General features: G+C 30.9%; 1 protein-coding gene and 1 long non-coding RNA gene across 2 annotated transcripts; one reads left to right on the top strand and one right to left on the bottom strand.

The window, feature by feature from the left end:
- Positions 1-802: 802 nt before the first annotated feature.
- LOC141661647 (uncharacterized) lies at positions 803-1,801 on the bottom strand. Its single transcript, XR_012550070.1, has 2 exons — positions 1,279-1,801; positions 803-1,187 (listed from the first exon to the last, which is right to left on the bottom strand). It is a non-coding gene; the product is annotated as an uncharacterized LOC141661647 (long non-coding RNA).
- A 5,680-nt stretch (positions 1,802-7,481) lies between these two features.
- On the top strand, positions 7,482-10,193 carry LOC141660573 (uncharacterized). The gene is made up of 5 exons (XM_074467565.1): positions 7,482-7,586; positions 8,150-8,611; positions 8,795-8,938; positions 9,032-9,324; positions 9,571-10,193. Exons 2-5 carry the CDS (start codon positions 8,157-8,159, stop codon positions 10,191-10,193), a joined length of 1,515 nt encoding a protein of 504 aa, XP_074323666.1. The 5' UTR covers positions 7,482-7,586; positions 8,150-8,156.
- The last annotated feature ends 8,400 nt before the right edge of the window (positions 10,194-18,593 follow it).

Here is an 18,593-nt window from a genome sequence, read left to right as displayed (position 1 = left end):
ATTTTCTACTCTACACATACTATTTATACATCTTATGAAAAGTGCGTAAAGTAAATGTGCAATAGTTATGGCCCAATCCTATGTGATCTTTTCAGGCTAATAAAAAGATCAAGGTCAATCTATGGTGTAAGAAATAACTATTACATATGTCTTCTCTATTGCTTCCATTGTCTCTTTGGCCTCCATAGGATGCCTCTTTGTTCCCTTGTCCTTCTTGGATGTTACATTAAGAATTATACTAATGAACTTACAAAAGAACTCGAGTTACATTCGAGATAAAACAACTACAAATAGAAAATGACATGCAAGTCGTATTTATTACAAGCCAAAAGAATAAACCACTACACCATAGAATGCATATAGCAACAGCAGAAATTTATTTCCTAAATCGCTTTTTACGTTGCAGTAGAAAATATGGCAACAAATATAAAAAATTTTGGCGTTGCATCCGGTGGTGATGCAATAGAGGTCCTATAGTAACGTTTTAAGCAAAGTATAGCAACAACACAACCTCATTGCAATAGACAATATTTAGCAACAAAATTTATTTTACAGCAACACAGTTAAATCATTGCAATATCTATTTTTGTCAGCAAATTAACCACCTTAAGGCAACATTATTTGTTCCAATTGTAATGAAATTTAGGTAAAATTTGACAAATATTGCAACATTTTTGAACCAATTGCAATATTTTATTACTGATGTAGTTGTTAATGGCAACATATTTTGATACAATTGCAACAAATTATTTTAAAAAAATGGTATGATCTTATTATAAATAAGCAATCCAGACATCTAGTATGCCACAAAAGCAAGCAATGTCATTCAAAGGTACCATGACCAATTCAAAAGCAGCTCTCAGGCTGTCACAACATCATCAAAAAACATCATAATTTAAGTCGAATAGAAAATGAATTCAAGATAGGAACGCTAATACAAAAGTTCAAATAGCTACACCAAATTAAGTAATAAACAAAACTAATAGTAATCTACATTTAGCTTATTCACTTCCAAATATCATTTATCTACCAAGTTATTCTATTTTCCTGCCAAATTCATCCAGAGATATCATATGCAGGAGGGTAGGCACGCTTCTCTGTCTCCTCGTTCAACTTAGTAGCAGCAATCTTATAGCGGGGAACATGTCCTACAAACACAAACTCAAATACACCTTCATAAATAAACCCTGCAAGTATGAACATGATATAACTTTATAAATACACCTCATGCAGATAAAACCAAAGCATAGATGTAAATTACTATTTTCAGCTTTATACCTCAGAAGTTCGCCTCCTGATAGCTGCCTTCAAGAAATGAATAACTCTTTGCCTCTTTGCAATAAATTACCTGCAATCCCTTTCTCACCTGGTGCCTGAATGAACACAGGTGAAGAATAAACTAATGGAAGGTCCTGGGTGGCTGGGTATGTTCGTGTCGTGGGGTACTGTAGTCCTGAACGAGTATAATTCACATAGGAAAAATGGCTTCTCTGTGTAGGAAAGCTTGTCATCCATTAGATTCTTGCAGTGAGACGGAGATAAGTTACTTCTACAATTAGCAAAAATGAAACTATAATCCTCGATTCTTTACAAAGATGAAAAAAGATAACCAGAAATGTCAGCCTAAGCACTAAATGCCATAAACAGTATGCTAAATTCTTTTGAATGCCAGCTACTTGAAATTGGAAGATAAGCGACACAATCTGAAACAAGAAAAAATTGCTGAACTGCAAACCCAATGTTATGAAGGTTTCCTCAAATGTAACTACCCTAGTAATATGAGCACAAGACTTGAGGGCTATGCAATTTTAGTCTTGGAATTGAGGGCATAATACTTCTCAACCAGTTATTACAATACAACAGAACTTTAAGCTGAATTTTGATGATATTTTTTTTATCCTTAGATTCTTTAGGGCCTGAATATAATAGATGAAGAATCCAACAGGGAGGTTCTACCGTGCCCCAGAAGGAATTACCTTTAAATTTAACCAAGCCCTTTAAATAACTTCTGTCAAACATAATGTACATCATTGTGGGATGACAATGAACCAACCAATAGCTAGGACAACGCAAATTAACTGATTCACAACATGAGTGTAATAAGTTATAGGGTACAGAGCAATTAAAAGTGAAAGTAGCTTGTAGACCCATTTATTGATATGATAGATGAACTATAAGACACTAATGAAATTATGTGTACTGTAAGAATCACATTGATGGGTTTGACAATAAAAGAGGAAACTGACAATATATCAAGTGCAATTGAAAATATCGAAAAAATTATTAACCTATACTTGTTTGCTGTGGCAACAAGCATATTTTCTTGATTTCTCACTGATGAGAAGTCCATAATCATCATTTCCCTCACTTTTGGAGTGTTTCCATACACCTGAACCAAAAGAGAAAATCAGCTCAAGATACCCTGAATAAGTCTGAATCATTTGTATCATAATCACGATCATCATACATCAGTTGGTGTAGCCTATGTAACTGTGGTACCGACTGTTTGTCTTTTAGTTATACAAAATACTTTCAACATCAACCTTACCCAACAAGGAGATATGAATAGGTTAAACATTACCCATTCCTTTATACACATATAATTCTAAAGCATCATATACAACTAATATAAGGTTCTACCAAGTAATGCTGGAATGGAAATATACAAATTTTATATTGAAATTTTGGCAAAGCCTTAGATAATTCTGCTATGTACCAAAGCAGAGAGAAGATGGAGATGCAAAACTATGGCAGGTCTCACCGTTTGGTTTTGGTATTGTTTCCGCTACAACTCCATGCCACTCCAATGCTTCAGCTTGGAAGTGTTCTCCATTCCAGGGGATTTTCCATTACAATAGCACACACTAAAGTCAACCCTCCTAATACTATTAACCTTCCTCATTTTGACTTTCTACTCTTATCAGACAACACACATTATTCAGACAAATCACGTACCCCTAATATTGAAGACATATAGAGTATCAAGAAGAAGAAGTTGTTTGATGTCATCAAGTCGACTTGAGTCTTCTATTGGCAATCTATCTGCTTCATCTGTGATGTAAACTACCGGTGCCACTCTTGAATTGTGAGTCTACACTATTGCAGACTCCACGTATTTGACAAATTGTTACTCTGAAATGCCTAATCGATTGAAGAAAAATATACACAATCCATATCAAATTGAAAAAAAATTGTTACTCTGAAATCCTAGTGATTCTAATCAACACATCAATGATTTATAATATTAATGTTTCAAAACTCATGATACATACAAAAATATAATGACTCGATTGAAGAAGAATTTACACAATCCATATCAAATAGGGCCCAATCAAATTGAACAAAGAAGAAAATATATGCTCGATTAAATAAGAAGATACACAATCGATTCGGGAGAAAAGGATTTGGGGTTTATTTTACCTTTTTGTAATTTCAATCTTTTTCAAGATCTTGACTTTTCCTCTGAGTGTGTTAGCGTCTTGTTGGTGTGTTGTGTTTTTTTTTTCTTATCTTTGTTGTTTTGGTTAGCCCGGTAAAATATTAACTCAAATAATTTTGAAGCCCGCCAATAACTTTGGCCCAAAATTTAGACATACTGCAACGCTTTAAAATATTCATTGTCGTAGAATGTTAATTTTTGACTCCTCCCACTTTTTATAGTTCATTTGCAATATTTTTAAAAGTCCTTGCAATACATGTGATGTATTATCTCATTTGCAACATTTTTGGATAATTTTTTAGAAATCTGGTTGCCATAGCCAATCTATGGTGTACTGAACCATTACAACTAAGGTCTTAAGGCCATAACTATGCACCATGCTCAAGTAACCATTAAAGAACATGATAGATCATATAAAGATGACATACTATTTATTACTTTTCATGATCCAATCAAGAATAATAAATAAGCATATGTCATAAGCACAAATTAAAACGAAACCCTAAACCGCAGCGAGCCCCCCGATGGCGGAAATTTTTGCAAAATCAAGTATCAGAATACTAGCAAAACATGTATCAGAATACTATTCCAGAAGCATGTATCAGTATACACACGACCCATATCCCAATTACCAAAAACATGTATCAGTATACATATTATAAGAAATCGCATATATATGAGTTATGATAGATCTTAAACAAACTAGTATGATCATATAGATCATTAACAGATTCATCATATCATTCATATAACATAACTGTTATCATGGCAGACTCATATAACATAACTGTTATAATGGCAGACTCATCACACATGCATACTTGTAAAAATATAATAAACACGTAACCAAATCAGCCCCTTATACACGTAACTCTGATACCATTATTGGGTTCCGAGGCATAAAACACAGCGGATAAACGTAAATAAAACAAAAAAATTTTGAAACCCAAGAACAGGATCCATGTATAATTGTGGGCAGATTATGGAGATAACGAATCATACCTTTCAAGAGCTTAACTTTTACGAACTCAACGGAGATCCTAGCTATCACGCTTTGTGTCTACCTCTCGGAGAAACACCTCTATGGTATCCACACGGGCACCTCCAAGAACGTCTCACGACCTTGACTACAGAATGGATGTACTAGCCTCCTTTGCTGCTAGGGTTTTTTCCAAAATGTTACAAGCCTATTTAACCTATCATTATCTATTTATAATGTCTGGTTAAAAGGCCCATAACAGCAAAGCTCAACCCTAGTAGGTATGTGATTAAATAATAAAAATGAATTTCTATTATTTAATTAATAACTAAGTCATACTTAATTATTATAGGAAAAAACATTCCCTTTAATTCGAATTTATATTATCTCAATTAAGTCTTACTTAATTATAATAAAATTCAAATAATCATCAATTAATTTAAATCCATAATTTAAATTAACTATTGCATTAAGTGCTCTATTTGTGTGACCCTATAGGCTATTATTTAATTGGCAATAATTTTATTCTCTAATAAAATTATAAACAATGAGCGGTATCTAGTAATACATCATTGTTACTCAATTAAACAATAATTAAATCGTGATTAGATAAAACCTTTCGTGATTAATGTTTTTCATGTAATATAATCCCTTTAACCATACATATTATAGATTAAACTCGAGTCATGTATTTAGTCATCCTCTTAAACATTTAATCCGGGTTTACTTGATCCATGAGTAGACTATCAAGACAAATCACTATTTGAGCATGGTGAAGCTTTTTATAATCTCACTCAATCAAGAGGCCAATAATATATCTCCTAATTATAGGAGGGTTAAATCCTTTATCTATCATTCATATTTCTCATACGACTCATGATATACCCGATGCCCACTTTTATCATCACCCGATCAAAAGTAACTTTTAATGTAGTCAAAGTATATTAATCCTCGTATAGAAATATAATGATTTCAAGTCAAAGGATCATTACACCATTATCAGTGTGAGTCTTTCTTATGACTTTATTAAACATGAAGAATCTCAATGTGGGTCTGTCGAGTACCATGTACTCTCACATGTACCTATGTATTGACTTTAGTATCCCCATACTTATAACCAATGAGATGTGGTTATCTTGTCAAACAACACACTAGTCTATCTATGTATTATTATTGTCCTCTATAATAATACTCGACCAGGGACCTTAAAGAATATGATATATTATATAATCTCAAGTTCAAGTCATGTACTTAAACTATTCAATGGGTATCATGATTCTAAGGACATTTATTATGCTAACAAAATATCGCAGTAATTAAGGTCATAATAAATACATTTATTGAATGATCAACTGACATAAAGATTTAAAAGAATAATGTATTGCCTCTAGTGCACCTACACTAACATAACAAGAGTATAAAATTACTATATCGAAATAAGTTATTTAATCAAGTCTCCAATCATTATATTTTATAGATATATTAAAACGAATCACAAAGTAAATATAGAGTAAGTCACTCCATGTAAATAAGTAAACTTTACCTCAATCTTGATGTTACGAAGACTTAAACAAATGCATCTCTAGCTCAAGTGGTTGTTGTGATAAATTTACAAATAGTTGACATGGGTTCGAACAATTTTCAATATTTAGTAGAATACATGGGTAAAATAGTAATTATTAATAAAATATTTCTCCAAAACCTTGACGTTGCAGTATTATATATATAAGAGATCATATGCTCATTGAGAACATGTTTCGTAAATATGGTATTTGATAAATATTTGATAACTTTTAAAAATTCTTTTTAGTGTGGAATGACTCCCTTAAGCATAGAATTTCAATATATATATATATATATATATATATATACTTATTTACATACTTTATATTTTTCGCGACCATGATATTCTACTCTAATCTTGAAAATAAATAGTGTAAATATTTAATTATACTATATGTTAAGAATGAGAATTGAATCTTAGACGTTACTTTAGTAAATATATAATATGAACATGAAATTACATTGTTGACACTAGTCAATAAAGACAATTTATTTAATATTACATGTAGATGTCTCATTTATCTATTTTAGAATATAATGATAATTATTTATTATATCAACCAACAACCAACCAACTAAGAAATTAATTATTTATGATATTGTTCTCAAATTAATTAATTTTTGTTGAAATTAGTTTTTATCTTGTGACAAATTTTTTTTATCTTGTAACGTAATTTTATCTTGTGACAAAAAAATGAACTTACTACTCGATCAAGAACGACGATTTTTTTCCGTCGTAAATGGCTTAATTACATCGATTTCAGTTCAAAAAAATCTTCGTAAATGGCGAGATTCATTGTAGTGTGGACAAATTTTAGAATTTTATGGTGATGCTTTAGATGCTCAATTTATTATATCTAATGGTAGAACTCATACGGATTTTTATTTATGGATTAACAAATATTTTCATCTACTTGGACCACAAAAAATAGAAATTGACTAATTTTTACTTATGAAAATAATCTTTATTAAAAAAAATGTTAAATTAAATTATTGAAATATAACTTTTATACTTGAATAAAATTTTGTTAATGACACAAATAATTTTCAATTTTAGATCCAAAAATCTCACCTATTGATTTCGGGTATAATCTTCTATATTCTTTTATATAGACTATAAAAGAGAGTGTAATATCATATAAATTGTTAATTTATGTATTAAATATTAATTATGATATATCATAAATCTTTGATTATATCTTTAAAATTAGTATTATTAGAATCTAATTGTAGTTTGGGGTTAATCTAAGCATAAAAAATATTTTATTATAAATTTATTGTAGCATTGGTTGTATAGAGGGTAAACATAAATAAAAATGATGAATACATTACATAATAAATAGGGGCATCTATAATTCTTGTATTCTAGCATGAGAATTGACTTTAATTTGTAAAATTTAACTGTAGTTGATATTGGCATACAATGTCAACTCTTTTTCACATAAAAGACATTTTGTCCAGTTGTCTTCCTCTGGACTATGCTTTTCCATTTGACTCTATAAACTTCATATTTTCATTGTTCTTATTTTATATCAGTATACTTCATTGTTGAAATATATTTCTGTTGAATTCTCTCCCTGAAGCTGAATTCATCTGAGCCCTCTGGTATGCAAGCTATCCCTTGTTTTACCAACTTCATATATATATATATATATGTGTATGAGAGATTATGACGTGTGCAAAAGAACTGTCCATTACTTGACTAGTTGAATACATCACTATGAATATAGATTTATTTCTTTTGCCCTCTTTATATCATTGTGAAAATCATCCTACATCATTGTTCGAATTCAAGATCTGTGATAAAAAATCCTTAATTTTTGTGCAAATGTCCAAAATTTCAAAATTTTTGCCTCTCCATAACCTTTAATTCCCATTTTTTACAATTTTTACCCGTTCTTTTTGCCATACTTCCCACTTGACTCTGGTCCTCTGTTTCCATTAAGCATGACTATGAATTTATGACCCCATATTCACATGTTTAGGTACACTTAGTCACCTATATTTTTGCCGGTAATCTTCTGTATTAACATATAAAAAAGATGAATTTGTGGCATGTACTTTTAATTTTGAAGTATTTTATTTGTAAACTTTTTTGCACTACAATGTTGTTGAAATGAAGAGTTTGATGGTAGAATAAGAATCTAATAAGCTTTTGATTTGAACAGATATCAAATGGAGAACAAGCACCAACAGATATTCTACAACACCAATGTTAACACCAATCAATCATCATTACCACCATTTCCCGGGCAACAAATCATCAATCCACCTACTCATCAAGCTTCATCATCAGATATATTTGACATACCATTTAATACTGAAAGTTTTGGTTTAGCAGAAATGTTAAGAAATCGAGATTTTTATTTTCCTACAAATACATCGATTTTCGATTTTGGAGCTCCATCGTCGGTTGTGCAGCTTCCTGGTGCACTTCAACCTCAACCAGAACCTTTTGTACCAGCTCCAGCGCTGGGAGTCACATCGCAGATTATTAATACCCATGCAACTCCTGATAGTTCCTCCATGAATTCTTCTTCTTCGAATGAAACAGTGACAGGGGATCAGATCAGTAAACAGATTTCTCATGGCCTTGAAGAGGAGAAGGTCCAGGACAAGAATAAGAAACTGTAAGTTTATTTAACTGTACATAATTTTTTGTTTATGTTTTTCTTTTTCGGGTATTTACAAATTTAAAGCTCGATTTGATTTACAGACATGTTGCTCAGAATCTTACATAGTGTGCATGTCTATTAATTTACTGAATTTATGTTCAATGAATGTCGTTGTCTTTGGGGTATGTTGATATGCAGGCTTAAGGCCAAGAATATGAGCACCAGAAAGAAAAAAGAGCATAAATATGTTTTCCTAACTAGGACTGATATCGATAACATGGACGATGGATTTAGATGGAGGAAATACGGCCAAAAAGCTGTGAAACACAGCCCTTTCCCAAGGTTTGACTGCTTAATTTAATCTATCATTTATAAAGATTTAGAGTCTAGATTTTGTGTCGGTCATGCAAATAATGTTTGTTTCGGAATAAACAGGAACTACTATCGTTGCACTAGTGATGGATGTGGTGTGAAGAAGAGGGTGGAAAGGTCAGCAGACGATCCTTCCACTGTCATCACCACTTATGAAGGTACTCACAATCATGTCCGCCCTGTGATTGCACCACGTGAAGACATGGGAAACTATTCGAAAAGTAGTTATGCTTTTTTTCAATCAAGTAGTACTATTGTTGGTGGTAGAATTGGTGGTGGTAATTTTACTAGTCCGATGGGTGGCACTAGTAATCTTAGTAATGGAATTAGTGGTGGAATTGTTGGTGGCGGAGTTCGTACTAATTTAAGAGTCGTTGGTGGCAACGATAATAATGGCATCAATGGTGGTTGCATTGGTGGTAAATTGGGTAGGCTTAGTAGTGGCATTGGTGGTAGCATGGCTAGCAGCTTTAGTGGTGGAATTGGTGGCACCCGTAGCAGTGACCTTAGTAGCCGAATTAATGGCATTGGCGGTGGTGATAATAGTAGTACAATTGGTGGAATTGGTGTCCGTAATCTTAGCAGGGGATTTGGTGGTAGAGTTGTTGGTGTTGGTGGTGGAATTCCTGCTAAATTAAGTAGTGCCACTGGTGGTAACTTTAATAATGGAATTAGAGGTGGTAGCAATTTTGGTAGCTTTAGTCGTGGCATGGATGGTAGCTTTAATGATGGCATTGGTGGTATATTGGATAAACTTAGTAGTGACAGTGGTGGTCGCATGGCTGGTAGTTTCAGTTGTTGCACTGGTGGTGCTAGTGGTAGCATCAGTACTGATAGAATTAGTAGCTGCAGTGGTTGTTTTAGTTATGGCCTTGGTGGCGGGAACTTTATAAGTGGAATTCGTAGTGCTAGTGGCGCTATTGGTGGTAACTTTTGTACTAGTAACATTGGTGGTGGTGGTGGTAACTTTGGTAGTGGCTTTGATAGCAGTTTCAAAGGTGACGCTGTTGAGGATATTTGTGGTACTCCAATGATAAGGGACAATGCATATAATTATACCAGTGCCATTGGCAGTACTAGCATCTGCAGTAGTGAAAACTTTGATGGTGGTGGCATTGGTGGTAGTGCTATCAGTGGTGGTGCAGATGTCATGAACAGGCCTTACAGCATTGATCAACTAGCTTCACATAGGCAACATGAGGAGCATTATCCTAATAATTCCTAGTGGCTCCCATCCTGATCGTGGTGAACTAGCTAGGTTACATTTCATAATTTATTTTTATGTTTATTATGAAGGATTGAAAAAATCCCACCTCTTTTTAGAATATATATGTGGACTGCTGTTTTTTTTCTTTTGTTTTATTTGATGATTTTTCATTATTTTTAGAGAGATTTTTGCAGTGTTTCTTTTTTGCCTACTAGTACATTTATATATACATTCAAGTCTCTGATTTTATTTCCGTTTGTGGTTCTTATTCTCATATAAATTAGAATATATGTACACATATTTGCATCATCATACATTAAGTTGGATCCTAATTGTGATATATATATGAATGGCCTGTATTAACAAGTAAGTAAGATTAGAGTTCTTATTTTGATGACCTTTGGAACAAGTAGTGCTTCTGTTTTATGGGTGAAGTGTTTGCTGGGTGAGTGAGAATTGAGAAAATTTAACTATCATCATTTAGGCACTCTTATTTTAGAACAATAACATTTATAAAGTTGTAATAAATATTCTTATTAAGATATTATAACCTACATATACACTTATAAACGTTGTGACTGACATTTAAAAGGTCATAACATACTTTCTAAATAAAATCAATTTTATCCTAAATACGTACTTCTAAATAAAACAATTTTAACCTAAAAACCTACTTACTTTATAAACGCACATCTTTGTTACATTATCATTATTATAAAATTAGAACTTTAATCTAACATACAATACAATATTCATAAATAACCCAACTACATCTTTCATTGATTTAAACAATTATTTTAATGTATTCAAAAATCTATATATAAACATTTAGAAAACCAACTTCAAAAAATTAAAAAATCTACATACTTATAACATAACATTTATTTTTTAATGAAATGTAGGGAAAGTTTATTTTAGAAAAGTATGAACTAATCTTAATATAGATAACTACTTACATAAAAAATAAAAACTTATATTTCTAAATTATTAAATACCAATGAATTTAAATTTACTAAACATAAATTTACAATATTTCACATATACAATTAGGAATTTTAAATATTTTAATAATGGTGTTAAAAACTTGTTTAATATATATTTAGATTATTATTTTTGATTTGTATGTAACTATAGTTTGTTATAGTTTGAGATGTATTTGGAATGTTGATATTTAAATATTAATTTCTTTTTATGTTTATTATATGTCTATGGATTTTAAACTTATATTGAATACATGAAAAATTAGAGTTTAATTCAAAATTTGTTACTAAATTATATTATTAATTAAGTTTGGTAGAAATAACTCTAAATTATTAACTATAGTGTTACATGGCTTGATAAGGTCTAGTTTGTATAACATTTCAAATGTAAATTATTGATCAAAAATAAAATATAAAATCTCAAGTTATAAAATTTATAATTTATTGTAGACTTTATTGTTATAGTATCTTTTTAAGTTTGTTTTGTTATTTTCAAATATAAGTTGTTTTCAAATATAGGTTGTTTTGTTATATATATATATATATATATATATATATATATATATATATATATATATATATATATATATATATATATATATAGGCTCATGATGAAATAAAAACATTCCTTAAAAATAATAACTAGAAACTAGATCTTAGCCATCCATTCCTCTCTTCAACTTTAAATCTCACCCATTCATTTAATTTAATTAAGAAATATAAAATACATAGATTAGATTATAAATGCATTTGACTTTCTCTCCCCTCATAACCTTGACTGTGTATTTTTATTTTATTTCTAATAATTGGAAGTGTAATAAAGGTTTAAGTAAATAAATAAAATGTGTCTATTCATTTTGGGAGCGGTTACTGATTGTTATTTAATTATTTATGATATGTTGGTAGGTTGGATTGGAATTGTGTGATTTATTGGTGAGTTATATGATTTTATTTGCTTGTAAAAATAATTTTATTGTAGTTTTAATTCCATAAATATTTAATAAGATACCCTAATTAATTAATCTCATCAAAGAAGCAAATTAGCATATGAGTATATCTTATAAACTTATAAACCCAAAAAAGTTGTCATGAAAATTTTATCAAACAGGTGGTGTGCATATAAATATACAGTAAAAAGTAGAAAAATAACCTAGAAAGGGCGAACAACAAGAACCCTAGCTTTGATAACAACGGTGAGCTCCTTTCCGTGAGACATATAACTAATTGAAGAAGTGTGTTTTGTATGATACTTGAAAGTATAAGATTCACTCTAATTATAACAAACACCCCATCTCAAAATAAAGACACATCAATAATGGAATACTAAGATATATGAATATGATTGAAGGAGAGGGGAGAGGGAGAGGTGAAAGGCAGATAAAGTTGAAAAGAGAAGTAGTTATATAAGCTTATAAAGGAAAAGTTGAAAGTAGGGCAAAATAATTGGCGAGATTTTAACTACCTATATATTTTATAAGTACACACTGTTAATATTTTGTGAAATAAAATAATAAGGATTGATTTTTTTATATTTTATAATATAATATATTGTAATATGAAACAACAAAAATTAGGAATGCATATTAAAATTTAAAAATAAGATATATATTTAAATTGATAATTACTATCATTCAGGACAAGACTAGTTAATGGGCACCCGTTTTGACCGCGATTTGACTATTATAAAACCACACCGTATAAATATAATTTTTTACATAAAAAATTATATGATAATAAAATCAATAGGTACTAACAGCCGTACATTTGGATTTTTTTTTTTTTAAAATAAAATGGAACTACCATTTGGGACAAAACTAGTTAACGGGAACTAGTTCTGACCGCGGTTTGACTATTATTAAACCACAACGTATAAATTTGATTTTTTATAGAAATTATACGGTAATAAAATCAATACATTTAAAAATAATACGTTTATAAAAGTTAGAACCACCATTCGGGACAAGACTCGTTAATGTGAACCAGTTTTGATCGCGATTTCACTATTATAAAACCACACAATATAAAATCTGTTTTTTAAAAACAAATATTACGCATCTATAAAATCTATAGGTATTGACATCCGTATGGTTAGATCTTCGAACAAGACTTTAAAAAAAATTAGAACCACTATTCGGGAGAACACTAGTCAATGGGAACCCGTTTTGACCTTGATTTGACTATTATAAAATTACACCAAATAAAATTTGAATTTTTTTAAAAATACTACATATCACTAAAATTAGTAGGTAACATCATCCATACGGTTGGCTCATCGAATAAGAATTTTAAAATATAGAATCATCACTCGGGACAAGACTAGTTAATGGGAACTTGTGTTGACTCGGGTTTGATTATTAAAAAAGCACACAATATAAACTCTAATAATTTTATAAAAAAACTACACATCGCTAAAACTAGTAGGTAACATAATCTGTACATTTGGATAATCGAACAAGAATTTTAAAAAATAGAATCACCAATCGGGATAAGACTAGTTAATGGGAACCTATGTTGATCGTGGTTTGACTATTATAAAAGCACACGATATAAAAGCACACGATTTAAAAGCAAAAATCTCTCGTGGGTCCCACATGCCACGTCAACATATTATAATTTTTTTTGAAAAATAGTCGTTGGTATAGAATTTTTTTTAAATATTAGGAAAAGTTAAGAAAAAAACCCAGAGGTATAAAACTATTCCTAAACTATTTGGAAAAAATTGGAAATATGCCCGTAGATATAAAACAATTCTTACGATATCAAGAAAATTGGGTAAAAACTCGTTGGTATAATATAATTCTAAAAATATTAGAAACAAATACCAAAAAATACTTGTAGGTACGAAAATATTCCTAAAATATTAGAAAATATTATGAAAAAATAGATGTGGGTACAGAAAAATTCCTAAAATATTAAGAAAACAATATCCGGATGTATAAAAAATTTCCAAAAATTTAGGAAAAATACTTGGGGGTGATTATATCTTGAAACCCCCTAAAATTTCCTAATATCTTGAAGAACGTGTAATATTCAGAGTGATTATATTATAAAAGAAAATACTATTTTAATTTTCTTTACTGAACATTTTACTCTATAAAATAAATAATTTGAATTAACTACGGAATACGAATTGATCGAAATCATTAAAGTGGAGCATGATTATTGTTAATGATGGTAGCTCAACATTTCATACCGAGATGTTTTTAGTTTTTATCAATAATGAAAATTTTAAAATTTACGTGAAATGGGCGATGATCATTATGTGCGTTGTTTTAAGAGTTTTTTATATCTTTTTGCCATGTTCAAATATTAGCGGTAGTACCTATTTCCCTCATGCAATGCATGGGAATACTCGACGTCACATATTATATATTTACGGGGATATAGAATGATTTTAAATTATTTATTAATTAATATGATTTTATGTTCATAATTTTAAGCTAATTATCGATTCATAGGGAATGACCCTATACTCTTATTACAAGATCGTGAATGATATACATATATTTTGATGAAAAGAATAATCTTCTTCTTTAAAGTTTTTGGTCTCAAATCTATTTCTTTACAACCTCCTTCCATAAATGACTAAAAGTTAACCGAGTTGTTTTTGTATCGGCCTTGATATTTTTCTCTTGTTGGAATAAATATAACTATTTAATTTTGTTATAAGACATATATAAGTTAAACGTCAGTTTTAATGGTAAATAATTAATCAACCAAATTACCAAATTAATGAAAAAGGAGGGTAATCAAATGACTTTTGAATTACAGATGTGCTGAAAATTTGTGGAAGGTTTTGAAAAGGGTATGGAAAAGTCACAAACATGTATAGTAAAATCTCGATGAATGAATACATTCGAGAACATAAATTTTTTTATTTATCAAGATTATTCATTTATTTGATGAGTTTATTTATTTATCGAATGTTCGTCTATCGATACCGTATATTTTACGCTTATGAATATCCTATATTATTCTTTTATAAAATTAGTATAAAGAGGCTAACATGGTTCAATGGTTACGGAGAAAAATATATTTTTAAAATTACTATGATTAGAAGATCATGCTTCGGTTCGTTGAATAGATAAAATTGGCTATGTCACACAAGAAATTTGGGTTTAAAATGAATTTTTTTATTAAAGTTGTCTCCGAACTTTAAATTTAAATATAATAAAAAGTTATAAAATTAAAATATATATACTCTTGTTATTTTTCACAAGTATAAAGTTAGTATATCGAAATGAGTTATTTAATCAAATCTCAAATCATTATATTTTATAGATATATTAAAATAAATATCAAATTAAATATAGAGTAAGACACTCGGTCTAAATAAGTAAGCTCTAACATGTTGGGTTCCGAGGCATAAAATGCAGCGGATAAACGTAAATAAAACATAAAAAAAATTCGAAACCCAAGAACATGATCCATGTATAATTGTGGGCAGATTATGGAGATAACGAATCATACATTTCAAGAGCTTAACTTTCATGAACTAAACGGAGATCCTAGCTATCACGCTTTGTGTCTACCTCTCGGAGAAACACCTCTATGGTATCCACACGAGCACCTCCAAGAACGTCTCACGAACTTGACTACGGAATGGATGTACTAGCCTCCTTCTTGACGATCCGAATTGCCTCTACCTCTCTTTGTTGCTAGGATTTTCTCGAAATGGATGTACAAGCCTCTTTAACCTATCATTATCTATTTATAATGATTGGTTAAAAGGCCCGTAACAGCAAAGCCCAACCCTAGTAGGTATAGGATTAAATAATAAAAACGAATTTCTATTATTTAATTAATAACTAAGTCATACTTAATTATTATAGGCAAAAACATTCCCTTTAATTCAAATTTATATTATCTCAATTAAATCTTACTTAATTATAATAAAATTCAAATAATCATCAATTAATTTAAATCCATAATTTAAATTAATTATTTCATTAAGTGCTCTATTTTTGTGACCCTATAGGGTATTATGTAATTTGCAATAATTTTATTCTCTAATAAAATTATAAACAATAAGCGGTATCTAGTAATACATGATTGTTACCCAATTAAACAATAATTAAATCTTGATTAGATAAAACCTTTCGTGATTAATGTTTTTCGTGTAATATAGTCCCTTTAACCATACACATTATAGATTATACTCAAGGCATGTATTTAGTCATCATCTTCAACATTTAATCCGGGTTTACTTGATCCATGAGTAGACTATCAAGACAAATCACTATTTGAGCATGATCATGCTTTTTATAATTTCACTCAATCAAGAGGCCAATAATATCTCTCCTAATTATAGGAGGGTTAAATCCTTTATCTGTCATTCATATTTTTCATACGACTCATCATATACCCTATGTCCACTTTTATCATCACCCGATCAAAAGTAACTTTTAATGTAGTCAAAGTATATTAATCTTCGTATAGAAATATAATGATTTCAAGTCAAAGGATCGTTACACCATTATCACTGTGAGTCTTTCTTATGACTTTCTTAAACATGAAGAATCTCACTGTGGGTCTGTCCAGTACCATGTACTCTCACATGTACCTATGTATTGACTTTAGTATCCGCATACTTATAACCAATGAGATGTGGTTATCTTGTCAAACAATATACTAGTCTATCTATATATTATTATTGTCCTATATAATAATACTCGAATAGGGACCTTTAAGAATATGATATATTATATAAGCTCAAGTTCAAGTCATGTACTTAAACTATACAATGTGTATCACGATTCTAAGGACATTTATTATGCTAACAAAATATCGCAGTAAATAAGGTCATAATAAATACATTTATTGAATGATCAACTGACATAAAGATTTAAAAGAATAATGTATTTCCTCTAGGGCACCTACACTGACAATCTCTCACTTGCACTAGAGCCAATCACCCATATATCTAATACCCATGGAACTAGTGTAACCATCGTGCTTCTGCTGCGATAAGCCTTTGGTCAGTGGGTCTGCAATGTTATCATTTGTGTGCACTTTATATATGTGTATATCACCCCTTTCATTAATCTCTCAAATAAGGTGAAATCTCCTGAGTATATATTTGGCCCGGGAGTGTGATCTAGGTTCTTTAGCCCGTGCAATGGCTCCATTATTATCGCAGTATAGATCAATGGGATCTGCGATCGATGGAACCACACCCAAATCAGAAATGAATTTTCGAATCCAAACGACCTCCTTAGCTGCTTTACAAGCTGTAATGTACTCAGCCTCCATTGTAGAATCAGCTACTGTTTCTTGCTTTGAACTCTTCCAGCTTACAGCTCCTCCATTTAGACAAAAACACAAAACCAGATTGTGATACAGTATCATCTCTGTCTGTTTGGAAACTTGCATCGGTGTAACATTTTACAACGAGTTTCTCTTCTCTTCCATACACCAAGAATGAATCTGAAGTTCTTTTCAGGTACTTAAGAATATTCTTGACTACCTTCCAGTGACCTTCACCCGGATTAGACTGGTATCTACTTGTCATGCTCAAAGCATACGAGACATCTGGGCGAGTACATACCATTGTATACATGATAGGTCCAATTTCTGAAGATCCTCATTCCTAGAATGTATGTGCTCTGACTTAGACCGGTCATCCTTCTAGATCTTTCTCTATAGATCCTCATTCCTATAATGTAGGATGCCTCTCCTAAGTCTTTTATGGAGAAATTGCTCCATAACCAAGTCTTAAAAACCTTTAGAGAAGGTATGTCATTCCCCATTAGTAGTATATCATCAACATATAGTACTATGAATGCCACATAGCTCCCACTAACCTTCTTGTAAACACACGGTTCATCTTCATTTTGAACAAAGCCATACTCTGTGACTATTTCATCAAAATGGATATTCCATCTCCTAGAGGATTGCTTCAATCCATAAATGGATCGACGCAATTTACATACCTTGCCAGCATTCCTTGGATTGACAAAACCCTCAGGTTGTGTCATGTACATATCCTCTTAAAGGCTTCCATTAAGGTAGGCTGTTTTGACATCCATTTGCCAGATTTCATAATCATGGAATGCTGTAATGGCAACTAAAATCCTTATAGACTTGACCATAGCCACTAGTGAGAAAGTTTCATCATATTCAATACCATGAATATGTTTGAAACATTTTGCAACCAGCCTAGCTTTATAGGTCTGAACATTTCCATCCACGCCTTTTTTCTTCTTAAAAACCCATTTGCACCCTATGGGTTTTACCCCTTCAGGTGGATCAACCAAAGTCCATACTTGGTTTTTGCACCCTATGGGTTTTACCCCTTCAGGTGGATCAACCAAAGTCCATACTTGGTTTTCGTACATGGAATCTATCTCGGATTTCATGGCTTCAAGCCATGTCTTAGAGTCTGGACTATTCATAGCATCTTGGTATGTAAGAGGCTCATCTTTATCTATGAGCATCA

This window comes from Apium graveolens, chromosome 5 (genome assembly GCF_009905375.1).
Source record: "Apium graveolens cultivar Ventura chromosome 5, ASM990537v1, whole genome shotgun sequence".
Lineage (NCBI taxonomy): Eukaryota > Viridiplantae > Streptophyta > Magnoliopsida > Apiales > Apiaceae > Apium > Apium graveolens.
The sequence above is the reverse complement of the archived record's forward strand: the minus strand, read 5'-3'. Positions and strand labels throughout refer to the sequence as shown.

Excerpts from the sequence above, each read along its gene's own strand:
- LOC141660573 (XM_074467565.1), top strand. The coding sequence starts at position 8,157 with ATGGAGAACAAGCACCAACAGATATTCTACAACACCAATGTTAACACC. Across the intron at positions 8,939-9,031 it reads AAACACAGCCCTTTCCCAAG|GAACTACTATCGTTGCACTA; the intron begins GTTTGACTGCTT and ends CGGAATAAACAG. Across the intron at positions 9,325-9,570 it reads AATTGTTGGTGGCGGAGTTC|TTGTTGGTGTTGGTGGTGGA; the intron begins GTACTAATTTAA and ends TTGGTGGTAGAG.